Here is a 27981-nt window from a genome sequence, read left to right as displayed (position 1 = left end):
TTATTATTATTATTATATTTATAAAAATGTGAATAGTAAATTTGGTGTAAAGATCAAATTAATTTGATATCACTTTTAGTGTCACATTGGAGAAATTTTGGTGTAATAGTAGTAAATTGTGTGTTTCAATGTCCTATTGAAAATCGTCTAAATACAGAATAAAATATGCATTTACATCACGGTGTTCACTAAAAAATACATGTACAACTACAAGTGTACTTAACAAAGTTTTCAAATCCAAAAAGAAAAAAATTACACGAGAAAAGCATTTAAATCATACATAAACAAAGTTTTACAGAAATATCCAAGAACTGAGGTCAGCAGATCTCAAGGCAACACACGTTTAGCTAAGGCGATGAAAGCATCCACAATGCGGAGCCATGCTCGACCCCAAGGACAATCAAAACACATGTACAAGTATAAGAATGCCTATCAATGCGGCCACATAAGTTGATGTTGCTTTTATCAAATCTCACTTAAGAAACAAACAGAGTTTTGAAAAAGCAGAGACTGAAACTCGTATGCATTTATGAATTCAGATTGGTCTTAAATAGACATTACAAGGAAGCAAAACAGAAGCTACGAAACTTAAGCTACTAGACTAACGTCCCGAGTCTTTCTCCGACTAAGGAGCTGACTTATTCAACAAAGAAAACGTCAACATAAGAGATAAATAAAAACGCAAAACCAGAAACTGCAGGCCGATTGATGCAGACCCAAACCGGTTTGGTTATTATTCTTCATTCCCTCCCTTAAACTGAAAACCATCTCCTTTTCAGTTTATACTTCTCTGAATCTTACTCCCATTCTTCCCCGAAGCTCTTCGAACACTTCACGCTTCACAGCCTTGGTCATGATGTCTGCAATTTGATCTTTGGTTGCGCAGTAATCGAGCCTAAGTGTTCCTTCTTTCACTAGTTCTCTCAGAAAATGGTACCTCACATGAATGTGCTTGCTTCTTCCGTGCAAAACAGGATTCCTTGACAGCTTAATGGTGGAACTGTTATCACAGAACATGAGCGTACCTTCTTCTTGTCTGAAACCACTCTCCTCTAAAACATTTCTGATCCACATTGCCTGATAAGCACCATAAGCAGCAGACACAAACTCAGCCTCTGTTGTTGATAGTGTCACGATAGGTTGCTTCTTTGATGCCCAAGCAATTGCTCCCCCTCCTAACATGAAAACAAACCCGGAAGTGCTTCTTCTGTCATCAACATCACCGGCGTAATCACTGTCAACAAAACCAGTCAACTCTGTTGTTCCTTCACGTTTGTACTGAATCGCGAGACCTTGTGTTCCCTGAACGTATCTCAAAATTTTCTTCACTGCCAACATGTGCTGCTCAGTTGGGCTTTCCATGTACCTGCTAACCAGATTCACAGAGAAAATCAAGTCCGGTCGTGTGGTGGTTAGGTACCTCAAACTCCCAATGAGTTGTTTGACCTCAGTTGGATCAACGAGATCACCAGCTCCAGCCTTTGTTAGCTTCTGCCCGGGCACAATCGGATTCTTGACTGAATTGCTTCCCTCCATACCATACTTCTTAATGATTTCTGCAGCATACTTCCTTTGGTTGATGAAGATACCCTTTTCATCTTGTATCACCTCAACTCCCAAAAAATATTTCATCTTCCCTAGATCAGTCATAGAGAACTCTTCCATCATTGATTTCTTAAATCCCTCTATCATCTCCATCGAGCTTCCTGTATAAATGAGATCATCCACATAGACACTTACCACCAAGACATCACCTCTCTCCTTTTTTACGAACAGAGTATGCTCACAGTAGCATTTCTCAAACCCTTCTTTAACAAAGTACCCTTCTATACGGCTATACCAAGCTCTCGGAGCTTGTTTTAGACCGTATAAGGCCTTCTTCAGCTTGTACACCTTGTTGGATTCTTCTTCTACTTCGAATCCTTTTGGTTGTTCAACGAACACATCTTCCTTCAAGTCTCCATGTAAAAAGGCACTTTTTACATCAAGTTGGAAGACTCTCCATTCCTTTTCAGCTGCTAAGGCGAGAATCAACCTGATCGTATCCCACTTAGCTACTGGTGCAAACACCTCATCGAAGTCAATTCCATATCTCTGGTGGTAACCCTTTGCGACCAATCTTGCTTTAAACTTATCAATTTCTCCTCTCTCATTGAATTTCGTTTTGAAGATCCACTTCAACCCAATTACTTTTGCTTCTTCTGGCAGCTCAACTAACTCCCACGTGTTGTTCTCCTCTATTGCGGTTATCTCAGCTTCCATAGCCTTCTTCCATACCTCCATTTGAACTGCATTTTCAAAGCAGTCTGGATCTTCTGGTCCGATGAATAACGCAAGAATTTCATCCTCTTCTTCTTCTGCGATGAGTATCCTTGCGTTTCCAATAACATAATCTTTCATCCAGACCGGTTGTTGTCTCTGTCTACCGCCTCCTGTTTCAACCACCGGAGGGATTTGATGAGCTGTTTCTACTACAGCTTCGTCTTCTTCTTCCTCTGATTCCTCTTGATCATTGTGATAGTTTTCTGGACCTTCTTCCCCAGCAGGTTCATTATCAGAATCATTCCAAGTGAGCTCTTGCTCCAGCAACTTATCTTCCCATTCCCAACCTTTATTTTCGTCAAAGTGAACGTCTCTGCTAATTAATATTTTACCGGTAGCAGGATCATAGAGACGGTAGGCTTTGGATTCTTTGCTTACGCCAAACATCACACACTTGATGCTTCTCTCATCAAGTTTGATTCTTCTCTGGTATGGAACAAGGGCGTACGCTAAGCTCCCAAAAATTCTCAAATGCTCTACTGATGGTTTCCAGTTACTCCACTTCTCCTCTGGTGTTACATCATTTAGAGCCTTCGATGGACTCCGGTTCAATATGTACACCGCATATTGCACAGCTTCAGGCCAAAACTTCCTTGGCACCGACCTCTCCAGCAACATACACCGCGTCATGTTCATCACACTCCGATTCTTTCTCTCCGCGACTCCGTTTTGTTGTGGCGTATAAGCTGCTGTGAGTTATCTCTGGATCCCGAATTCTTTATAGTACTCTTCAAACTCCCTTGAGTTGTATTCTCCTCCTCTATCTGACCGCAAGCAGACCAACTTTTGCCCAGATTCTCTTTCGACTTCAGCTTTAAACTCTTTGAAGAACTGAAATGTTTCTGACTTCTTCGACAACAAATAAGTCCAACACTTCCGACTAAAATCATCTATGAAATTGAGTATGTACCTTTTCCCGCTGGTTGACGTAGGATTAATCGGTCCACATATGTCCGTGTGAACAAGCTGCAGCACCTGCGTCGATTTCCACATACTCTCCTTCGGAATCGACTCTCTGATCTGCTTTCCCTTTACGCATACCTCGCAGGTGATATTCTCATCTCCATGAGCAAATTTGGGCAGGCCGTTTACCATATTTTTTCCGGCTAACGATCTCAAACCTTGGTGATTGAGATGACCAAATCTCTTGTGCCACAGGTTGTCAGATTTTTCAATCATTTGCAGACATCGCATCTCTTCTGTCTCTTTCACCTTTCTAACTATCGCAAAAATTATGAACATGCGATTCTTTGTCATCGTTGAGTGCATCACCATTCTCTTCTCCGACTTATGCCACACTTCACACACATCGCTCTCAATGATGAATCTCAACCCCTTTTGTTGAAGTTGACCCACGCTAAAAAGATTATTCTTCAACCCTGGCAAAAAGTATACATCAGAGATCACTTGAGTTCTCCCATCGATCTCAAGTCGCAGTTTTCCTTTTCCTTCTACAATCATTCTTCGATCATCTCCCAACTTCACATTCTGTTTAAAATTGCCGTCTAACTTGATGAACCACTCCTTCGTACCACACATGTGATTACTGCACCCCGAATCTAGAAACCAGATTTGTTGTTTTTCTTCTTCACCGATCTGTTCTACATGAGCCATGAGAAGCAAATCCTCTTCCATCTCTATGTAATTCGCCTCCTTCTCCCAACTTGGACATTCGGCCTTGTAATGTCCCATCTTGTGGCATTTGAAACACTCCACCGTGTCTCTGCTCACAAACCCACGTCCTCTTCCTTGGTAACTTCCTCTTCCTCTACCACGGTTTGGGCTTCCTCCTCTACCTCTTCCTCCATCTGGTCTCCATTGAGTCTCGGCCTTCAAGACTCTCTCCTCTACATCATGTCTGCTCAAATTCTGCTCATGAACCATCAGAGAACTTTGTAGTCCGTCCACTGTCATCACCTTGATGTCGTTAGACTCTTCAATTGCACATACCACGTATGTGAATTTCTCGACCAATGTTCTAAGAATCTTCTCTACCACCTTAGAATCCGGCATGTCTTCTCCTAAATTTCGCATATCATTAGTGACTTCCATCACTCTAGAGAAATAGCCAGTGATTGTCTCTCCCACCTTCATCTCAAGAACCTCGAAGCTCCTACGCAACCTCTGCAGCTGTGCGCTTTGAACCCGATCATTCCCTTGATATTTCCTCTTCATGGACTCCCACAGATCCTTCGATGTCTCCTTCTGCAGGATTGTCTTGAGGATTGTCTTATCGATTGATGCAAACAGATAGTTCTTCACTTTGTGATCCTTCACCGTCTTCTCCGCCAGCTCCGTCCTCTGCGCTCCGGTGAGAATCACGTTTCTCTCCGTCCTTGGGATTCCCGTCTCGATTATATCCCACCACTCCTTTGACCTTATCAGATTCTCCATGAGCATTGCCCAATGCTCATAGTCACCATCGTATTTTGGTATGATGATTGACTCTTTATCACTCATGGTGTTTCTCTCTTGTACCAAGCTCGTGACAAGCTCTGATACCACTTGTTGCTTTTATCAAATCTCACTTAAGAAACAAACAGAGTTTTGAAAAAGCAGAGACTGAAACTCGTATGCATTTATGAATTCAGATTGGTCTTAAATAGACATTACAAGGAAGCAAAACAGAAGCTACGAAACTTAAGCTACTAGACTAACGTCCCGAGTCTTTCTCCGACTAAGGAGCTGACTTATTCAACAAAGAAAACGTCAACATAAGAGATAAATAAAAACGCAAAACCAGAAACTGCAGGCCGGTTGATGCAGACCCAAACCGGTTTGGTTATTATTCTTCAGTTGAAGCAGCACTAAAATAGAAAACCAACATGTTAATAGCAGCTTCATCGTCTTCTTCTCCTCCATTACTTGTTTCCTCTGGGGCCTTTTTAGTCTCACAACTTCTATTGGTCGGTGGTCCACAAAGAAGAGGATTGCCTAAGTAGCTGTTCTCGTTGAAGGTGTTAAATTGCCTTCCTTGAAGAATAATTCCCGATAAGTTGTTGTAAGACACGTTGAATACAGCAAGAGAAGTAAGGTTGGTTATTTGGTAAGGAATGCTTCCTTGTAGCAAGTTATAAGAAAGATCAAGGCTCTCAATATCCTTCAGATTGGAGAAGCTGGATGGTATAGAACTCGACAAGAAATTGTGAGATAGATTCAACGCTCGTAGTTTCAAGAGATTTCCAAGCTCTACTGGGATAACACCACTCAATTCATTGTTCGACAGATCCATCCCGTACATATAACCAAGTATTCCATCGTTGAACCCATATTTTCCAGTATAAGAATCATACCTTTGCTTAGTTGCATATTTGATTTCAATTTCATGAAAGGTAGAGTAGGATGCCTCAAACATCTCTACCACAAATGTGGATTTGTAAAATTCCGACTGAAAGAACGTTGTAGTGATAGATGTCGAATAGTCAACCGTATACCCTACTCCTGCCAACCCAAATGATAAATTATAGAGGCATGAAGGTATGAAACCATTGAGCTTGTTATATGAAGGCATAGATCTAAAAGTCTGATGTTTCTCATATCACACAGCTGCCTTGGAATAGATCCTGTTAAATTGTTTCCCCTCAACAAAAGAATATATATGCTCTGGGTATTGACAAACTGCGGAATACTCCCAGAGAGTTTATTGTTCCGGAGATCAAGTATCTGGACACGCTCCAACAACGTGTCTGGAATCGGACCTATAAAGTTGTTGTCGTTTAGAAACAAATTTTTCCCAAGTATATTACTATTAACATGTGACGGTAAGGCTCCAGAAAATAGGTTACCAGAGAGGTCTAGAAACGAAAGTGAGGGCATGTTCAACGAAGAAGATGATATTGTACCTTCGAAGAAATTGTTTGATAACAATAAGAGCTCCAAATAAGATAAGTTGAATATCCAACTTGGAATCGCACCTGTGAGATTATTGTTGGATATGTCAAGTGTGAGAAAATAAGGTGAGCTAAACAACCCAACTCCGATCTTGCCTGAAAATAAATTGTTATCCATTCTCAATACGCTCAGATGAGTAAAGTTTGTTTCTCTTGGAAGAAAAGGGCCGCTAAAGTTGTTGTGAGAGAGCTTCAGATATTCTAGTGAAAAACAACCTGTGAAAAAGCTTTGAGGTAGCTTTCCAGAGAAGTTATTGTAAGATAAGTCTATGAGCTCAATGTTCTTCATATCACCCATAGACGACGGAAAATGCCCACGAAATCCATTACCCGAGGCATTTATATGCACCAGATTTGGAAGGGCATGGCCAATATCAGGGAACAGTCCACTAATATCATTTGCTGAAAAATCCAAGACCTGCAAATTATGCATATTGTAGGCATCTGGAAGATAGTGAATGAATTATCCTGCAACTCTAAGACTTCAAGTTCTGGATTATTCGCCAAGAGCCAGGTAGGAATGTCTCCGGATAATCTGTTGCTAGATAGATCAACTAGATGCAAGTTATTCTGGTACACGAGAAAGGAAGGTATTTTCTCCAAGCTGCATAACCGTAGTATAACAACACTCAATTGAAATTTTGGCTGCCAATTACTCTCTGTCTCTACTTGTACCCAGTACCGGGCCTGTGAACTTTGAGGCCCAATACAAAACAAAATTTTTTTTGATGGGTTTTTTTAGAGAATATTAATTTGAGACCAAATCTTAAAATTTTAAGAAATTGGGGCCTATTTTTGCTAAAACAAATAGATAAAATTTTACAATTGAGACTAAATCTGAAATTTTCAAAAAAATGAGGCCTATTATTTGCAATAACAAATATTTTTGAGGCCTAAATTTGATACTAAAAATCTTAAAATTTCTGGAGGCCCAATACCTATGTTTCTTAGAAATGGGTGGCGGGCCGGGCTTGCTTGTACCATATCAGAAAGCTTTAACACCTTGAGCTTTGTGATGTTGGTGAGTGGATTGAGCGAGAATAAGCTTGTGAAGTTGTTATCTAACAATGATAGATATTCGAGGGACTCAAGGTTACTGAAACTAGATGGTAGATTTCCACTTAATTGGTTGGATGACAGATCAAGAACCCGTAGCTTCTTCAAGCTACCTAAACAAATAGGAAGCTGGCCTACAAAATGATTTCCTCTGAGATCGAACTCCCGCATATTCTTCATTTCACAAACTACTGCAAAAAAAAAAGATAGTTTGCAAAGCAACATGACATTAAGAATAATAAGAATAATTGTATTCCTCTCAGAATTTACAATACCCTTCTCATACGTAAAATGTTAAGTTGTTCACATAGATAATCTTAGAGGTGAAGCAAACAATGGTTACCTTCTATTGGTATAGGTCCTTGGTCGAGAATATATATTCTCAGCAAGACTAAGGACTTCTAAGTTAGTCAAATTCTTTAGACCTGAAATAAAGTAAAAGAGCCCAAAAAATATAAATAAGATATATTCGTCTCCATTCCTAAAAAAAGAAAGTTAAAAGAAAAAACATGCCTTGGAATTCCAGTGACATAAAAAATCGATTTGAACTTAGATTCAGAGTTTTCAGCTAACTCAGCTGCAAGACAAAAAGACACCACTAATTAATATGGATAATCTTATGATGACATAACCCAATTAAAAAATTATGTTCTACTCTAAAGAAAAAGAGACAAGAATTTATGTACAGTGATAACTGACGTAGATTATACCTGGCATGGAGCCGTTAAATCTGTTTCCACTAAGATCTAGCAGTTCCAAATTTGTCAAATCTTTCAGCTCTGAAATGGAGTTCATGAGAATATAAGAATGATTAGAACTAAAGGAAATAGATAGCAAATTGTAGCGATTATATTAGAACCAAAGATACATCATTTAAAACACACCTTTAAAAGGAAAAGAGCGGTCCATTGAGTTGTACCGGAGATAAAGACTTGTAAGTGATGTAGCAGCATTAAGAAAGGGAAATCTGCTGTTGTTGAATCTATTATAAGAGAGAAACAGAATCTCTAGGTTTCTTAATCTCTTTAAGCTTTTATAACCTGCAAACAAAATCTTGTTAACAAATATACCAAATATAAGATAGCCCACCCTAATCACTTCAATAACTTCAGTAATAATTTTTAGCAAAATGGATCTAAGAGAGTTGAACTATATGGACATTGGGATAAAAGTGGAATTTGACCGTTGGATGTAATTTTATATTGTAGGGATCAGCCAACGGTACTATAACCTTATGATGCATTGGAAAATCTAAGTAACAGGGTAGGGAAAAATGTTATCAAATAAAGACCACAACGGTAAATTAACTAGATGCTGTGAAAAGTCTGGCGTACCTTCAATATCATCAAAGACGCCATTGTATCCAAGTGATAAGTTCAGACTTCGAAGCTCCTCAAACGGATGAAGTAAAGAAAGATTTAGGAGAGGGCTCTCGTTATCCTCAAAGAAAAGCTCGATCGCGATAACCCGCCTGCTTGTATGATTGCATTTAATTCCCTTCCATCGGCAACAATCGCTCTTTGTATCATTATTCCAAGAAGGGAGAACAGAGTCGAAGACCGATATTACACGCCTTGAGATCATGGAGTTTTTGAGCTCCAACAAAGCTTTTCTTTCTTTCTCAATGCAGCTTTTGTATCCTGTTGTGTATAGACGTTGTATCTCCGGGACGTAACGAACGTGAACTTGGATAGAGATTGAATCGCGCACGAGAGCACTTTCCTTAAAGAGTATTTCGACCCTTCTCAAGCCTTGGGTTACACGAAATCCCTTCTAGGATAAGACAATCAAAGTTCTCTCTTGTTCTAGGCTAAGACACAAGAGAAACAAATAGAGCTTTTTGTGTTTTGTTTTTGTGTTTTGCACTAAAGATTAAGACAATCTTTAGTCTCGTGAATCTCTCTTTTCTCCTCTTCTTATTTCTCTTTGACACAAGAGAAACAAAGTTTATATATGGTTCAAAAATTGTGACGTACGTTTGCAACCGTACGTTTAAATAATAACCATAAATTGAATAGTTGCAATGGTTAATTAATAACCGTCGGTTTACACTTAAATTTATAACATTCCTCCCCCATTTAAGTGTAATCTTTGATTCACAAAATTAACAACACATAAATCAAACTCATGCATTGCAAATAAGATAACAAGAAAAAGAATTTAACTCCAAATCAATTTGAGAGAGCGAGTTCAATGCAAATTCCTCCACGGTTATAAGAATTAAGCATATTTTAAAAAGTCGTAGTCTTTTATTAATAATGCACTTAAAAGTCATGTGGCATGGATTAAGTCTGTGAGTGATCATTATCATTTACTTTGAATTGTATAACAAGCCAAGTCTAGGTTTTTGTGGAAAACAACCATAATTGAATGATATATACCCACATGGGGGTGGGCGAGTGGTTGGTGGGCCCTGGTTGTTTGGGTGAAATTCTCTTCACTCCGGTTTCGACTCCACCTGCTGTTATCAACATTATTGTGGGTAGTCTGTCAGTTGGGCTTTGGCCCAATTGGTTTACCTGGTAGTCAGAAATGCAGCCGGTCTGACTACCCTCTAGCACTTAGTCGTAAGGCATCCAAACTCGGGATAGGCAGAGTAGTAGCCCGAATGACCTAGCCGTTAACACGGTGGACCAGTCCACTATGTAGCACCTCGGTGCGTTCCTACCAGGGCCGACCGGATAGCCGATAGGGTTTATCAAAAAAAAAAAAAAATGGATGATATATGGCTTAAGACCCGTATATACATATACCACGAAATAACCAAAGTCAAGTGGAGCAAACGACAGTAAATCAGCTATGAGACAAAGATGCCCCAACACAACAGTAACATCACGCATATCAGGTTTGACCATGAATACCAACTGATAATTTGAATCTCCATAAAGATCTAACCTTTGAATTGCAATAAGAATAACAAACGACCAGCCGTCAACGGTCTTCAGAGTTACGGCCAAAATTGAAACGACATCATTTTCTCATTTTCTAGCACCATTTTGACTCGGGAAAATACCCTAGATCCCATTGCCATGAAAAACACCACCGACGCGGACAGAATTATATAGGCTAACGTCAATAGTTTAAAACAGTGATTGGCCTGCGAGCTCGAGCGAGACGCAGAATGGGATTAGAAGGAGAGGTTGAGGGGAAAAGGGAGTCAAGACCCGTTTAGTTACGGGCCCATTAAACCCGCCAGACCTTTCTTGTAGGTAGGCATTTTAATTAGAACCAAAGCTCGCGGGATGACCTGGTTTAGCTTTGAAAAATACTGAGCTTGGACTTTAGTTTCTACGTCCAAAAAAAATCGTGCCTTCCGGACTAAGTATGTTAGGATTAAAGGATTTTTGGGGTTAGCCTGACCGGATTCGACCCCACCCGTAAAACCCTTAAAAAAAATATTTTGTTTAGATTTAGTTTTGTTGGATTTATATGTTATATTGTTATTCATATTTACTTAATATTTTTAAAAATTTTATCTACGATATTTTATATGATTTATACATGACAAAATTCAACAAAATTTTAATTTTATTTATATATATATAGAACTTAATGACGAAAAAATTGTTAGAATGCAATGAAGCAGAGGAAGATTTAGAATACATTGAAGCGGATTCAAATCTTGGCTTTACAAAATAATGTAGTTTGAAATCTTTTGTTTTATGTTTTATTTGGTAAAGTTTAAACAATTTATTTGGTTTTAAATTTTATTTTTTAAAATAAAGTTGTGTTTAATGAATACTAGTGGTTTTTTTAAAATAAATATGTCCCTTCGGGGACATCCGATAAAATTGGAATGATACAGAGAAGATTAGCATGGCCCCTGCCCAAGGAATACTAGTGGTTTCATTGGCTCATCTTATATATAGAGTCACTATTTTCAAGAGATTTTATAAACTTAAAGTTTGTTTTCCTTTCTCAAAGAGAAGCCCGGAAAACCCTATAGCCATGTTAGGGCCGGGCCGGGTTCAAATATATGTGGGTTTTACGGTCAGGCCGGAGTAGTCCGATTGACATGCTTAGTTGTGGGACTATGTGTTTAGTAGGACCTTAGCGCATAAATCAACTAATTGGAGTTTAACCGAGTCAAAACATGTTAATAAATTTTTTGTTTGTTTTTAATATTTTTATAATAAAACCTAATTTATAAAATATGGGAAAATGAAAATGTTACATATTAGAACTTGTTATATATAAATTCACACAATTTATATAAAATCTAAAATAGCATAGTCCCAATAAGCAAAGTGTATATTGACAAAGAAAAAAATATAAGCAAATTCTATAAGTAATGTTTCTCAAATCACCAATACTATTAGCTGAAAAATCCAAAACCTACAAATTGGATTTCCACTTAATTGGTTGGATGACAGATCAAGAGCATGTAGCATGTTCAAGCTACCTAATAATTCCGAGCAAGGCCAAGGACTTCCAAGTTAGTCAAATTCTTTATTTTTGAAATAAAGTAAGGCCAAAAGATCGTACTTTACAATATGATCATTGTCGAAATATCAACTAGCTATATTCATCTCCATTATTGATAATCTGAAGATATATATGTTCATATATTTCTAAAAAGTCGAAGTTTATGTTAATAAAAGCACTTGAAATTCATGTGACATGCGTTAAGTGAGTAATCACTTTCGTTTACTTTGAAATTGGTATGATAAAACAAGTCAAGGTCTACGTTGTAGAAAACACCAACTAAATAATTTAAATCTCCATGAAGATCAAAACTTTGAAATGCAATAACAAATGAACCAGCCACTCAACAATCTGAAATATGAGACGTTAGAGCAACACCAATGGTAAGGATCTCTCAAGGATCCTTAAGAATTTTCTAATTATAAATTTTGACAAATATAAAGCTAAGGATTTGCTTAAGGGTTCTTAGAAATATTCATGTCCAATGGTAGGAATCCTTAAGGGATTCTTAAGAAAGAAAAATTTGAAAAAAAAATTTGGTGTTTGAGTTTTGATTGCTTGAAAAGAAAGATAGAGAAGACAAACTATACAAGTTTTTGATACATTTTTGATAAACACGTTTTGAATAACAAAGATTCATGACAATAATATGACAAAGTATACAAGACTCATTTGAAAACACATCAAAGACAAAAACTATACAAGAAAGAACATCTTCTTCTTCTTGAAGATACTGAGAACATGGCCTACACTTTGACACACGAACATGGCTAATTTGACACTAGACATGTCTCTCACTCACAAAAATATGCACCCTGCAAATGAAAGAAGAAGAACTCAAGTCTTTACTGAATCTGTTGAGATAAAACTGTGTTGCAAAAAAGGGTCAAATGGAAGATAAGATCTTTGAGATAAAACTCAAAATCTGAGCTCAATTATAGAATAGAATAATATTAACATTCTACTAACATTTACTCAATCGCACATATACTTAATAGCACAAAAAGGTCCAAAACTTATTCAAAAGGAGAAATAGTTAAAGGGATGTGAGAGTTCATCATTAGACCTGTTTGTTGACTTCAACACCGACGGGACGTTTGAACTCCTCTACGCATCTGACTGCTGCACATGCTCCACACGCACATGAATCTCTTCCTTATGATCCTGTTACCAATGATCCTGTTACCAATCTGTAACACACACCAACATATGTCAGTAATAATACCCAAGATAGGTACTACCAAAAGGTTTAAGTTATAGTCATAGGATAATCCACATTACACAATAACATCTCTACAGACTTATAGAAACAAGATGAATATACAAATGTTTGTGGTCATTTGAAGCCAAATTACGGCAATGCGACAGTCATGATGAAACCAAACACACTAGCAGTTCAATGAACATGAGTCGAAATAATGAATCAATGGAGATGTAAACTAGAGGCTGGGCCAGAACTGTGATGCAAAAAGGGCCAATTGATGCATCACAATGCATGCTAAGGCTAAAGACTAAATGAAACCTAGGCAATCAAACTTCGAAAGCCACTAACCAATTGAACAAGCAGAGTAGGTTCATTAGATTGCCACTAACCTAGTTTTTAGTTTCTAATGAAATCACGAAATCTCTTATAGTATTTGATTTGATTTAATCTACCTAATTCCAAGCTAAGAATTCACTAATCAGATTAGTATACGAAAAACAGAACAAATTCGAATTGGAAAAAAACAGAGAGAGGAAGAAGAACGTACTTCTCGTCTTTGACGACGAGGTTAAGGAGAGCAGGTAAATCAGCCTCATGGTGAGATTCAGACGAATCAAATCGGAGCATAGAAACGAGCGGTTCCACGGCTTGGGAAAGGTGTCGACGGGTTGGTAACTTAACCTTGTTTTCTCTCTTTACCAACGAATCAAATCGTGCCACGTATGCGTTTCTTACAATCAAGAAAAAACCTAAACTAAGAAACGGACCTAAACAATTCTCACATTTTTCATTTATTTTTGGTTCATTTTCATAAGGACTCAGTCCTAATATCACTTAAAGATTGCCCATTGGACTTGCTCTTACAGAGCTAGCCAAACCTAAAACGTCTTCGTTTTGAAGTTTGAATTAGAGATTGGCCTTCAAGAAGTATTTTTCCCGTGAACTCCGTCGACACACAGAATGAGATTAGTCGGGGAGGTTGATAGGAAAAGGGAGTACAGCGGCGGCAAATGGCGGAAGCCGTGATGAATGACAGAAACCAAAACAAAATAAGTTAACTGAAATCAAATACATTTGTAGTAATCCAAAGCACATATATACTACTTACTCAAACACAACGGATTCAAGCTTTTGATCTGAACTCAAAATGACAATTCTAAGGCAACATATTTTTCACAGCGACGATGAAAGCATCGACAATGCGGAGCCATGCTCGACGCCAAGGACAATCAAAGCACATAAGTACAAGAATGCCTATCAACGCAGTCACATAAGTTAATGCAGTACTAAAATAGAACACCACCATGTCGATAGCAGCTTCATCATCTTCTTCTTCTCCTCCATTATCTGCTTCCTCTGGACTTTTCTTAGTCTCACAATTTCTACTGGTCGGTGGTCCACAAAGCAGAGGATTACCTAAGTAGCTGTCCTCTTCAAAGGTGTTAAATTGCCTTCCTTGGGGAATGATTCCTAATAAGTTGTTGTAAGACACGTCGAACACAGCAAGAGAAGTAAGGCTAGTGAGTTGATGAGGAATGCTTCCTTGCAACATGTTATGAGAAAGATCAAGGCTCTCCATATCCCTCAGTTTGGAGAAGCTAAATGGTATAGAGCTCGACAAGAAATTGTGAGATAGATTCAAGGTTCTTAGTTTCAAGAGACCTCCAAGCTCTGTTGGGATAACACCACTTAATCCATTGTTTGACAGATCCATCCCGTACATAAGACGAAGAATTCCTTCGCTGAACTCAGATCTTCCACTATAAGAATCATACCTTTGCTTCGCTGCAAATTTGATTTCAGTTTCTTGATAGGTAGAGCGGTCTACTTCGATCTTATCTACCAAAAAAGTGGATTTGTATAATTCCAACTTAAGGCTTGTTTGAAGAAAAGAGGGAGGAATGTTGAGAGCCATTGTGTCTTCTTGTAAGCGTCCAAATGACAAATTAGACAGGCATGAAGGTATGACACCATTGAGCTTGTTGTCCGAGAGATCTAAAAGTCTAATGTTTCTCAAATCACAAAGCTCCCTTGGAATAGATCCTGTTAAATTGTTCCCCCTCAACAATAGAATATTTATGCTCTCTGTATCAACAAACTGCGGGATACTCCCAGAGAGTTTATTGTTCCGCAGATCAAGTATCTGAACACTTTGCAATAGTGTATCCGGGATTGGCCCTGTGAAGTTATTGTTCTGTAGGAACATATATATCCCGAGCTCGCTATCAACATGTAACGGTAAGGCTCCAGAAAATTGGTTTCCAGAAAGATCCAAAAACGAAAGAAAAGGCATTCCCAACAAAGAAGGTGGTATCGTACCTTCTAAGAAATTGTTGGATATCAATACGTAATCCAAATAAGAAAATTTAAATAACCATCTTGGAATAGCACCAGTGAGACCATTGTTGGACATGTCTAGAATCCGCAACATTGTGGAGTTACGCAAACCACCTCCGATCTTCCCCGTAAATAAGTTGTTATCCATTCTCAACACGTCAAGTGAAGGGAAGTTTGTTTCTCTTGGGAGAAAATGGCCGCTAAATTTGTTGTGAGAGAGCTTCAGGAACATTAGTGAAACACAACCTGTGACAAAGCTTCTAGGTAACTTCCCAGAGAAGTTATTATTAGATAGATCCAAGAATGATATATTCTTCATCTCACCAATAGACGTTGGGAAACACCCTTGGAACCCATTATTCGAGCCATTTAAACGTACCAGATTCGGTAGCGCATGATCCATCTTATCAGGGAACTTCCCGATATTATTTGCTGAGAAATCCAAGATCTGCAAATTATGCACTATTGTAGGCATTGAAAAGTTGATAAATGAATTATTCTGCAACTGTAGGACTTCAAGTCCTGGATTATTCGTCAGCAGCCAGGTAGGAATATTTCCAGATAATTTGTTGCTCGAAAGATCAACTAGACGCAACTTCTTTTGGTACACGAGAAAGGACGGGATTCCCACCAAGCTGCAAAATCTTAGTACAACAATACTCAGTTGAAATTTCGGCTGCCAAGTACTCTCCATCTTGACTTGTATCGTATGTGATCTTGATGAAAGTTTGAACACCTTGAGCTTTGTAAGGTTGGTGAGTGGATTGAGCGAGAATGAGTCAGCAAAATTGTTCTCTAGCAATGATAGGTATTCGAGAGACTCAAGGCTATTGAAACTAGATGGTAGAATTCCACTTAGTTGGTTGGATGAGAGATCAAGAACCCGTAGCTTCTTCAATCTACCTAAACAAATAGGAAGCTGGCCTACAAAATGATTTCCTCTGAGATCGAGCTCTCGCAGATTCTTAATATTACAGAATACTGCAAAAAAGATAGTTTGGAAACAAAAAGATAATGAGAATAATAAGAGTAATTTGACTTCCTCTCGAGAAGTTCTCATACATAATCTTAGCCTGAAGATTAAAAAATAAAGTTCACCTTCTATTGGTATAGGTCCGTCCACATGATTCTGAGCAAGACCCAAGACTTCCAAGTTAATCAAATTTTTTAGTTCTGAAACAATGAAAGACCAAAAGATTATACTTGACAGATCATTATCAATATATAAATAAGGTATATTCATCTCCATTCATATACTAGAAAATCTTTTAAAAAGAAAGTGAGCTTGCCTTGAAATTCCATTGAGGTGGATAATTTATTCGAACTTAAATCAAGAGCTTTCAGCTTTTTCAGATGAGTCAACTCTGCCGCAAGACAAAGAGACACAGAGCAAGACACCTCTAATTAATTAATGTGGATATGAGATGGCATAAGTTAACCAATCTTATATAAACCAATTATACAATAAAGTACGGAGTTAAATTTGTTTATAGTTCCAATTGACGTAGATGCTACCTTGCATGGAGCCTTTTAATTTGTTTGCTCTCAAATCCAGCAGTTCCAAGTTTGTCAAGTCTTTTAGTCCTGAAAGATAGTCCAACAGAGTATAAGAATAATTACAACTAAAACTTGGTTTTGCTCCATAGATGTCTCGTTAGAAATCGAAAAACACACCTTTAATAGGAAAAGGTCCATCCATTTCGTTATACGTGAGAAAAATAGTTGTAAGCGATGTAGCGGCATTAAGAAAAGGAAATATGCTGTAGTTGAAATAATTTGTTGAGAGATCCATGATCTGCAAGTTTCTTAATCTACTTAAGCTTCTATAACCTGCAAACGAAAAATCAGAGAATAAGAGACTCTAATGAAATTCAGAGAGATTAATTGTAGAGACTCTAATATAAAACGGTTGTAATGTTGTGATATAGACAGCAGCCATATATAATTAATTAAGATCTAAAATTTTGTATTTTCGATGTAGGTGTGTCACAAAATCAGTGTTTTAAAAAGTGTTCTAGGCGATCGCCTTTATGTGACGCCTAGACGACCCGACCGCCTAAAATCGCACAAACCTCGTTTTAATGTATTTTTATTATTCAACTGAGTTTTATCTCTATATACATAGTTATAAATGTTCATATATTGTTTGTATATAAATACATAGTTATAAATGTTTTGTCTAACAATATTTTTGTGTTTAATTTTTGTTACAAAACATTTGTTTAAAAATATTAAACCGTACACAAAAATTAGACAAATGTTATGTAACTATGTATGGTTTAAAAATATCTATTAGAAAATAAAAATACATAGTTATAAATTTTTTGTCTAATTTTTGTGTACGGTTTAATATTTTTATTTTCTAATAGATATTTTTATATAGGTTTAATATTTTTATTTTCTAATAGATATTTTTATATATTTTTTATGTATAATATCATATTCTAAATATTTTATTTTACAAACGTTTAAACGGCCTAAATCTCTTAGGCCCCGATTACCACTTGCTTAGCGCCTAACGCTTTCTTTAACGTTACTCAAAATTAAAAAAAAAACTACAAAGGTAAACTAAACGCAGTGAAGTGTGGTATACCTTCTACGTCATCAAAGAAGCCATTAAATTCGTTGTATCCTTCAGTAGATAAGTTCAGACTTCGAACTTCTTCAAAGGGATGGAGCAAAGAAAGATTTAAAGGAGAGCTCTCTTTAAAGTACATATCACCAACAGAAAGCCCAATAACCCGCCGGCTTGTACGATTGCATTTAATGCCATCCCACTGGCAGCAATCGCTCTTTGTATCATTAGTCCAAGTAGGGAGAACATAGTCGAGCCCTGATTCTCGACTCCTTGACATCAAGTATTTCTTAAGCTCCAACAAAGCTTCTCTTTCTTTCATAATGCAGCCTTTGCATCCATGTAGCTGCCCCAACAGTAACATCACCCATATCAAGTATTGGCCCAAGAAAAACTTCCCTTCCATTGCAAGTAAGATAAAAAGCAAAAGAAATGAACTCCAAGCCAATTTGAGAGTGTGAGTTCAGTTGCTCAATGCCAAATAATTCCACGGTTATAATAAATAATTCAACAAGAAATGAATATATATTTATATATATAAATAAATAAAAAAAGTCAAAGTCTCTGTTAATGTACACACTTAAAAGTCATGTGACATGCGTTAAGTGAGTGATCACTATCGTTTACTTTGAAATTGCATAAAAAGACAAGTGACGGTGAAGGTCTTTGGAAACATTACTCATAATCGGATAATATATGACTGGCTTATGACGAATATAATTGTACCACGAAGTATAAATGCTAAGTTAAGTCATGTGAAGGATACGACTTCTGTATCCATGTGGCTGCCCCAATAGTCAGATGAATTTTGACCCACGAACACATCCCTTTCATTGTTTTGGGCAAACAAAAACTTCAAAGTCTCCATGTACCGGATTGTATGTTTGATGTCCAAACACCTCAATGTACACAGATTGCGTTTGGGGTTTTAAAAAAAAAAAAAAACTAAAATATATTTTACCAGCTTATGTGCAATTTCTTATTTTAGATGCAGTCTCGTCATTTGTTAATTAACTGCCACTAAGTTTGAATATTGAATCCATCACCACTTCTTCGACAGTGTTTATGATTGAAGAAAAAGCAATTTATGAATTCCAATTGCTATAATTTCGTAATCATCAACATTATTTGTAGAACAAAACTACATAAACTTACCCATTAGAGCATACAGAAGATGCTCCAGCTATTGTCGTGAGAAGAGGATGTTACAGCCAAAATCAAAGCAACGTCGTTTCTGACTTGACAAACTGACAAATATCAATGCGGCGACGAGCCGCGCCATTAAAGAGGCTGTCATTGCTACGGCTGATGTAGCGTACATCCTACCGGTTTACGACCGTCGAACAAGCGGACCGGTTTAGTATTACTTGTTCGACAAGTTAGCATCATCTCATTATTTCGTTGTTTTGATTTCTTTAAACTCGGGATAAGTCTAAATCTTTCGAGATTAGATCATATCTTTGCTTAGGATTAGATCGCATCTTTGCTTCCGTTTTCCCTTTATATATGATATGTCTATAATTTGCATGTTTTACACATCCATTTATCACCATTTCGAGTCTAGTTTCGTTCATCTTTCATAGCATTCATCATCATTTCGCATAATTTGCATGTTTAAGTGTGTCTAATATTAGTCTTGCATGCATTTTGCATTCTGGAGTTGTTTCAGGTGTTTCGGAGCTATTGGTGTTCAGAAAGAGGAAAAACAGAGCTGAAAGTCACATTTGGACCCTTATACTCGATCACCAGTAGCAGAGAGGGAAGCAGTCAGCTCAGCAGACCATCAGGACCCTTATACTCGATCACAGAGGAAGAGGAGCAGTCCATCCTGCCAGTTCACTGTTATACTCGATCGCAAGGTTGAAGAAGCAGTCCGTCCTAACAGTCTACCCACATACTCGATCACAAGAGAGAAGAAGCAGTCCAGACCACGCCACCACCCATTCTACTCGATCACCACCTCGACCCTCTGATCAATCCGCACTCAACCAGACAACCTGAGCATAAGAAACAGAAGAGGAGAGAAGGAACCACTTGATCGCGGCTTCGATTCACGCTCGACCATGAAGCCCACTTTGAGCCCATCTACTCGACCACAACGTTCCATGGGCCTGTTGAGCGGACTCGAAGCCCACTTACTTATCTTTATCGTTTTTACTATAAATAAGTCTCTAAGGGTTTTCCCTGGGACATTCTCTTTTCAATTACGTTTTAGACTCGCAACCTAGTTTCGTTCAGTAGCCACTTTTGCTTCTGAAACTCTGTATTTTCGTTTCTTCTAAGTTATTGAGATTTCGCTTTCGTTTCCTTGTTCATTTCTGTTTTATTTCCTTTAATCTTAGAAGTTATGCAATCATCAATCGTTTCTGTGTCTTTGAGCATGTTGTCTGAGTAGTGACTAGGATTTCTGAGGATGGGATAGAGTAGATGTGAGACCCTTAGTCGATTCTGATGGTTAAATGTAGTTTTATTGAATCCCTTCTGGATTAGTTGTGTTTACTGCTTATTCCTTTTTGATCAACTGGAATTCGATCAAAAGCATTCCCGCACCCAAAAGGTGTTCGATGGAATGCTTGATCTACTAATTCCAGTGATAATCGTCTCTATCCCAAGGGATTGGCCGTTTAGAGCGGTTATTGACTTTAACAGTCGGTTCTTATTGCCTGCATAGTTAGATTCCGATAATGGGAATTAGTCTGGGCTAGCTTTGCTTGAGGATTTGTTTCACGGGAGTGAGTAAGTCTGTTGTTGAACCTGTTGTCTAGGGATAGCTTCATTGAGAATTGTTAACCATCAGAATTGATTATGGAGTCCACACTATTCGATTACCCCATCCTTAGGAGTTTCTTATCCAATTGATTTATCTGTTTGCTTACCTGCTTCATTCACCTTCTCTGTTACTTGCTATTGAATTTGATAATTGTCTGTTTTTGGACCAGTTTACTCGATCACAGCCTCCCTTCTGGCAGTGAGCCTTGTGATCGAGTATAGCAGTCCATTTCTGCAAATTTACTGTTTTCTGCATCAATCACTAGAACTGTTAGAAAAACAACCAATTCATGCTTGGCTTGACTTAGTGCTTTCTGATCATATCTCATCTGTTTGCATCACACCTAAAGTGGATTGACACCTAAAATACTACAACGACATGATAGTGTTTTAGGATTAATTGATCGTAAAAAAAATCTATTATCAATTTGGCGCAGTTGCCATTTGGGTGTCATCTTTGCTATATTTGAGATTTTTGGAAACGTTAAGATCAAGTTCGATTTTTTTTTACAAGGGTACTAACGCTGTGTCTTTCTCTTTGTTTTTGTGTTTCAGGTACTATCTCTGATTACTCTGCTCAAACTGGGCTGATACCTGTTGTATGCAAACTCGATCTAAAGGACATCAGAACCTGCTTTTCAACGAGAACATCGACCGTATTGCTCGTGAGTTAAGAGAGCAATTAAACACAGACACTATGGCTGATGAGCATAACCCAGAACTGCCAAACAACATTGGTGGAGGCGATGCTCCACGAAATGACAATCAGCGCAATGGCATTGTGCCTCCACCAATGCAGAACAACAACTTCGAGATCAAGAGTGGTCTCAATGCCATGGTTCAGGGCAACAAATTTCACGGCCTCCCAATGGAGGATCCACTAGATCATCTGGACGAGTTTGATAGGCTCTGCAGCCTAACTAAGATCAATGGAGTCAGTGAGGATGGCTTCAAGTTGCGTTTGTTTCCATTTTCTCTTGGAGACAAAGCCCACCAGTGGGAAAAATCACTTCCTCAAGGCTCCATCACCTCCTGGAATGACTGCAAGAAAGCCTTCCTGACTAAATTCTTCTCCAACTCCAGGACTGCAAGACTCCGGAATGATATTTCTAGCTTCACTCAGTAGAATGCTGAGACTTTCTGTGAAGCATGGGAGCGTTTCAGAGGATATCAGAATCAATGTCCTCACCACGGTTTCTCCAAAGCCTCACTCCTGAGCACTCTCTACAGAGGAGTTCTCCCTAAGATCTGGATGCTCCTGGATACAACATCCAACGGGAATTTCCTGAACAAGGAAGTTGAAGAAGGATGGGAGCTGGTAGAGAATTTAGCTCAGTCTGATGGAAGCTACAATGAAGATTATGACAGAACCATCAGAGGAAGTTCAGACTTAGAGGAGAAGCACCGCAAGGACATGAAGGCCATGAATGACAAGCTGGACAAGCTACTCCTTGTGCAACAGAAACAAGTCCATTTTCTCTGTGAAGATGAGATGTTCCAAGTCCAGGATGGGGAGACTCTCCAGTCAGAAGAAGTAAGCTATGTGCAAAACCAAGGAGGCTACAACAAAGGCTACAACAACTTCAGGCCGAACTGTGGAAGTCGAAACTAACACAATCGAGATTTGTCTAGGGTTTTTATTTAGGGATACGATTTGCGAGAATTCTCAAAGAACAACAGAAAACAATAGTAACCAAAGATGGTGTTCTTGATTTTATTGATGAAAAGAGTAGTTTGATCGTACAAGAGTTTGATCGTAAGAGAAAAAGATGTTTGTGCTGTGAGAGCTTTGCGTAATGTAAATTCTAGAGTGATATTGCCTCCCTTCTGCGAAAGCTTTTAGTCTCTTTATATAGGGATGATAAACCGCCTCTCCAGCGATATTCTCGGAAGATTTCCATTTATCTTGAAGTCGGCTTAGAATATCGCGGATTTTGGGATAATTTCCTTATTCTTCGGAGTTTCTTGGAAGATTTCCCGATTTGAGTTGATCCTTCGAGATTCTTCCTTATCATTTCCAGGTCTATCGGAAATGATCCTTCTTTTTCGGAAATGATGCCTTGCTTGGAAATGGTACTTTGAAGACGAATATTTACTAAGTTTTTGCCTCGGGCGGTTGATGATTTCGCCTCGGGTGTCTTACGGTCTCGCCTCGGGTGATTCGGAGACTTCCTGATGTTCGGCTCGGATAAACAATGTGACATTATGCCCGAGCCGAAATATTTGCCGGGCTCGGGTATTCGTAGGAGGAACCCGAACCGTTGATGGGTTCGATCGTTCAGACGTCGAAAAGAATCGGCTCGGTTGACTGAATCGTGAACAAGCTCGGTTGTCCGAGTCGGGCTCGGGTATTGGATCGATGGGCTCGGGTACCCAAGTTGGTTGGCAGTCCCGAACTGGCAGTGAGGATATCCGAACCGATCCGTGCGGGATTCCGAGCTGTTTGGTCAGAGTTCCCCGAGCTGATTTGGTGATAGGTCCCGAGGCGTTGTCATAGCTCGGACTTAACGCGGGTGGAATCCGACCCCAACAGTTAGCCCCCCAGCTCGTTGTCTTGAGGAGCAAGTGATGAGCTTCATGATTAATAGTTCGAACGGTTCAATCCTTGTCCCGAGCTTGTCCTTGTACGCCGAGGCTATCAGAAAGTTCGAATCCTTTGGTGATCCGAATTCTCCTGACGATTCGAATTCTTTTGACGCTTCATCTTCTTTTATCGCATGTCGGTTGAACTTCCGCCTCGAGAAGTGGGAACGTCTTTCGCCAGTTCCCGAGATTTTAGGCGGACGCAACACGTTCCTAAAGTCACGCGCACCCGACGCGCCTCGGATTTTCTATATATTCCGAATTCTCGACTCTTTTTCTCATTCTGCGAACTCTGAAGAAAACGAGCTAAGGTTAGATTTCTTTCTCTGATCTTGATCTCTTTGTTTTTATTATTTCCGTTTTTACTTCCGTCGTAGCACCGCCGTAGTTAGGATTAGGTTGATTTTGCCGATCTCCAAAACTCTGTTTTTTCGGCGAATCCGTCCGTTTCACCCGAGCTGAAAAAATGTCGCTTTCAGATTCAAGTGACTCGTCCCGAGGCAAAAATATTCCTGTTCACAAAAGAAAAATGGTTTGGAGTAGTTCGTCAAATGGATCCGAGGCCAGTGTGTCCGACCGGTCCGAACCGAACAGGGATAATGATGCGGAGCCATCTGGAAGCCGAGGAGATCCGAGTCGATTTGAGGCTCGAGACGACGCGATTGCTGATATTGCTCGGGAGCTTGATCTCCCTGAGGAACCCGAGGCGGAACTTCAGAGAAGGAAACGTCCTCCTGCTGCAGATGAAGCCGGAGGTTCTAGATGGCATGATGCGCCCGAGGCGCCAAATTTCCCCGAGGTGTCGGCTCGACCTGTGGTTAAAGGCGAAGAAGTTTTCTTTGATGCCGACGAGGGAGCTAGGATTCTCCGAGCGGCTATGCAGAGTGCGAGAATGGCTCAGAATAGAGGCAGACGAGCCAAGAAAGCGTAGAGACCCGACCCGCCAGGTTCCACTCTGTCTACTGCGGATTCGCTCCGAGATCTGAAGGCTCGGTTCGATTTCAGCGAGGCGGTTACTTTGCAGCTTCCGACCCCAAGCGAGAGAGCTGATGATCCACCCGAGGGGTTTTTTACTGTATACAAGGGGTTCTTTTATTTCTGCTTCCTCTGGTTCCCGATTCCGAGGGCAATAATAGAATATCTTTGGTCGTATAAGCTTGCTTTGGCTCAGATTACGACCCGAGGCCTAAGGCACCTTATCGGGATTATAGTACGTGGCATAGAGACGGGCCACGATATTACGCTCGGGAACTTACGGAACCTTCTAGAGATTCGTCGGAACAGGGGTTCTGTGGAAAGGTTCTACATTTCGCCAGCGAAGAACAGAAGGGTCATTGGTGGTTTCCCGAGCAAAGACGAGAAATACACCGATCACTTCTTCTTCGTCGCGCTAGATGAGGGTTGTGTTCCTGAGGGGTGCCTAGGGAAAGTCCTCTGTAAATGGGGAAAAATTGGTAAACCCGAAGTTTCTGCCTTCCGATTGGATTTTCAATTTTTCGCCTAACGCTTCGTTATTATTTTTTTTTTAGATCGCGCTCCGTCGTTTCTAGAGAGCTTTCCCGACGACTTCTTTGACACGCGCGAAGACCTTGTTGCGAGGAAGTGCCACTGGTTGAGGCATTTTTCACGCGAGAGAGTCGATAGAGCTTTGAGGATCCTTCACGGCGTATCTTGTTCTTCTTCTTCGTCCTCTTCAGATCATCAAGCTAATTTCTTAGTCGAGATGCAAGGGGTGAAGATGACGATCAGAGAGAAAAAGGCTGCTGAGAAGAAAGCGGCCGAAGAGAAGCGAGCACTCGAGGCGATCTTCAGGCCCTCGACTCCACCCGAGGCAGTTGGTGGAAACGAATCAGTCGTGAGGCCCGAGGCGACTGATGAGCCGGAGAAAGAAGGAGCCGATCTGACCGCTGCCAAGGCTATTCCCGAAGTGCCCGAGGGGACTCACGATCAATTGTCGTTGGCTTACTTGCTGGCGGGCAGACCAAATCGACAGGGAAACGTCCCCGAAGCGACCATTCCGGGGACAAGAGGAAGAGAACGAAGAAGGACCGCAGTACATCTCGTCCAATCTACAAGGATGCGGTAGCTTCTGCTAACCTCATTGCCTCGTGTGCGTGGTCATTGCTTCCCGCTCCCGAGGGTCTGGTCGAGGCGGAAAAGTATGGTGAAACCGCGGCCAGTTTCTTGAAGGTAAACATTCACTGAATCTCGCTTGGTTCGAGGCGATTTCACTTTGGTGTTTGATGTTTTTTTGATTTTTTATGTATTCCAGGCCTTCTCTTCAATAAACAAGATGGTTCACTCTTACGATTCCGCAACTCGTGATTACGAGGCGGCTAGAGAGAAGCTGGAGCTAGCCCGGGTTGAGGCCGAGACGAAGGTGGCCGAGGCGGCTTTGGCGATGCAGAACGCCGAGGCGTTGGTCGCAGCTGAGCAAGACGCGAGGCGCAAATTGGCCGAGGAGCATCTTCATGCCCAGCAGGAGGCCGAGGCGGTGATCGAGAGCCTTAACCGCTCGCTGACTGAAGAGAAATCTTTACGCGAGATTGAAGTGGCCCGAGCCAAGAAAACCGCCAAGAGAGAGCTCACAGAGGAATTTGCTGCAAAGGTCAAAGCGACCGAGGCGAAGCTGGGTCTGTTTGACAAAGTTTCTGAGCGATATGTCTACCTTTGTCAAGCTAAGGCCAACGCTGAACTGATCGCGGCACTTTAATGCGGTGGGAAAATCGAGGAGGAGAAAGAAGAGGTGCTGAAATGGAAAGAAGAGTACGGAGATGCCGAGGCTGAGTACGCCAAACTCGGGGCGGAGCTTCTTGGAGATTTGAAGGTTGCTCCGGTGTCTCCCGACTCTGATCAGAATGTCCTCGGAGGTATGCCGGTAGAGGACGAAGTGGTCGAGACCGAAGTTGTCAATCTGGTCGGGCCAAGTTTGAACTCCGAGGCCGTGCAGATTCCAGAGAAGGAAGGTTGATCCCGAAGCGCTCTTTCTTTTGTCTCTCTTTTTTTTTTGCTTTAACTTTCTTTTGTAAAAACTTATGCCTGGACGGCTTTATCCACTTGATATGAATGTTCTTTTTAAGTTCTTGACTTGTTTTTGGTTTATCTTGAGATGTTTCCGAACCAAATTCGGTACCAGTGTTGAGTAACTAGGTTTTCGCAAATCTGGGTTGTTCATGGAGAAGTTAATCTCTCCGAACCGTTTTAACTTCTAAGCCAAGAAAAGCGAATTACGCGCCAGTGTCAAGGTAACTGGGTTTTTACAAGCGTGTGACGTCAAGAAGTTAATTCTTCCGGACCATTTCGACCTCTGAGCCGAAAGTGAAATGAATCGTGCACTAGTGTTAGGATATTTGGGTTTTGGCTACGTGGGACTAATCTTTATCGGTTGCGACCCGAGCTGATATAGTCGAAGCCAGTGCTTAGAAGCGAACTGGGGTACCAGTGTCGTAGTCAGCTGGGTTTTCTGAAGACAATTTCTTTGTGGCTAGATATCTCCGACCGAATTGTCTCGAATACTTATATAGCGCGCTGTAACCGAAGCGGTGAAATGAGCTCTATGTCCGTGGATGTGGCCATCGTCCGGACGAACTGTTGGCTTTGTGGATCGATAAGAAGACCGTAAAAGTTCCCGAGATGAGTTTTGGGAAAGATGTCGAGGTGGATAAAACTGAAAATCCGAAGGGTAAAAACTTAGAGAATTTGAAAAACTTAGTGGGAGTATATGTATACGGACCCACTCCCCCCTTTTTTAATTAGGGGGGGTAGCTGAACTCGTCCGAGGACGAGCTACCTACGTACCCTTTTCAGGGATCAAGCCACCCCGTAGTTTAAGTACATGCGTACCTTAGGTTCTTAGCGATAATATTTCCTTAGATGCATTGCGTTCCAGGATCTAGGTACCGCTTTGCCGTTCATATTGATGAGTTCGTAGACGCCGGGACGAATCACCTTTGCGATCGTATAAGGTCCTTCCCAATTCGCGCCGAGCTTACCAGCGTTCTGTTCGGCGGTATTCTGGAAAACTTTGCGCAGTACGAGATCTCCTTCGTGGAAACGGCGATGCTTCACATGAGAATTGTAGTACCGAGCTGTAGCATTCTGATAGTTCTGCATACGGACCAAAGCCAAATCTCTTCTTTCGTCAATTAAGTCTAGTTCGTCCAGCATCATCTGAGTATTGGAATTTTCCTGCTCGGGGAGCATACGCCTTCTTATTCCCGGGATCTCGGCTTTGGTGGGAATTACACACTCCGTGCCATAAACGAGGGCGAAAGGTGTTTCTCCTGTGGCACGCCGCGGCGTTGTTCTGTGCGACCATAATACTCCTTCCAATTCATCGGCCCAGCGGCCTTTCTTCGCATCGAGGCGCTTTTTTATTCCGTCAAGAATCGTTTTGTTTGCCGCTTCAGCCTGTCAGTTTCCCTGAGGGTACCGAGGCGTAGACTTGCTGAGGCGAATTCCCCATTTCTCACAGAATCCTTCAAATCGAGCCGAAATGAACTGCGACCCGTTGTCTGTAACGATCTCGAAAGGTATCCCGTGACGGCATATAATGTTCTTCCAGACGAAGTTCTCGACCTGCGCGTCTTTGATGCTGGCATATGAGTCCGCCTCGATCCACTTGGAGAAATAGTCTGTTAGTACGAGGACGAGTTTCTTCTGCTTGCAGTTGTGTAGAGGTCCGATAATGTCCATGGACCAGCGCATGAAGGGGTAAGGCGAGGTGATGGAAGAGAGGAGCTCGGCGGGTTGATGAATGGTTGGTGCGTGTCTCTGGCATTTGTCACACCGTTAAGAAAACTTCTCGCAGTCTTTGACCA

The 27981-nt window shown here is 40.4% G+C and overlaps 1 protein-coding gene, 1 long non-coding RNA gene and 1 pseudogene across 3 annotated transcripts; all 3 read right to left on the bottom strand.

Annotated features, from left to right (window-relative positions):
- Positions 1–129: 129 nt before the first annotated feature.
- Positions 130–10123, bottom strand: LOC110229073 (annotated as a pseudogene).
- A 2141-nt stretch (positions 10124–12264) lies between these two features.
- On the bottom strand, positions 12265–13715 carry LOC110229212. Its single transcript, XR_002332716.1, has 3 exons — positions 13445–13715; positions 12760–12883; positions 12265–12508 (listed from the first exon to the last, which is right to left on the bottom strand). It is a non-coding gene; the product is annotated as an uncharacterized LOC110229212 (long non-coding RNA).
- A 255-nt stretch (positions 13716–13970) lies between these two features.
- LOC9316748 (LRR receptor-like serine/threonine-protein kinase FLS2) lies at positions 13971–18335 on the bottom strand. Of its 2 annotated transcripts, XM_021027215.1 has the most exons (7): positions 17828–18335; positions 16909–17064; positions 16750–16818; positions 16524–16598; positions 16333–16407; positions 14741–16215; positions 14587–14682 (listed from the first exon to the last, which is right to left on the bottom strand). In XM_021027215.1, the coding sequence occupies exons 1-7, from the start codon at positions 18213–18215 to the stop codon at positions 14587–14589; spliced, it is 2334 nt and encodes a 777-aa protein (XP_020882874.1). In that variant the 5' UTR covers positions 18216–18335. The 2 variants fall into 2 exon arrangements, with proteins under 2 accessions (XP_020882873.1, XP_020882874.1); XM_021027214.1 differs by having other exon boundaries at positions 13971–16215.
- Positions 18336–27981: the final 9646 nt, after the last annotated feature.

The sequence above is a fragment of the Arabidopsis lyrata genome (assembly GCF_000004255.2).
Source record: "Arabidopsis lyrata subsp. lyrata unplaced genomic scaffold ARALYscaffold_4, whole genome shotgun sequence".
Lineage (NCBI taxonomy): Eukaryota > Viridiplantae > Streptophyta > Magnoliopsida > Brassicales > Brassicaceae > Arabidopsis > Arabidopsis lyrata.
This window is presented reverse-complemented; position numbering and strand designations above follow the sequence as displayed.

What these genes read in the sequence shown, in the direction of transcription:
- LOC9316748 (XM_021027214.1), bottom strand. Translation starts at nt 18,215, where the DNA reads ATGGAAGGGAAGTTTTTCTTGGGCCAATACTTGATATGGGTGATGTTA. An exon ending in ATTAAAAGGCTCCATGCAAG is followed by an intron (nt 16,599 to 16,749) that starts GTAGCATCTACG and finishes GTCTTGCGGCAG; the next exon opens with AGTTGACTCATCTGAAAAAG. An exon ending in CACCTCAATGGAATTTCAAG is followed by an intron (nt 16,408 to 16,523) that starts GCAAGCTCACTT and finishes TCATTGTTTCAG; the next exon opens with AACTAAAAAATTTGATTAAC.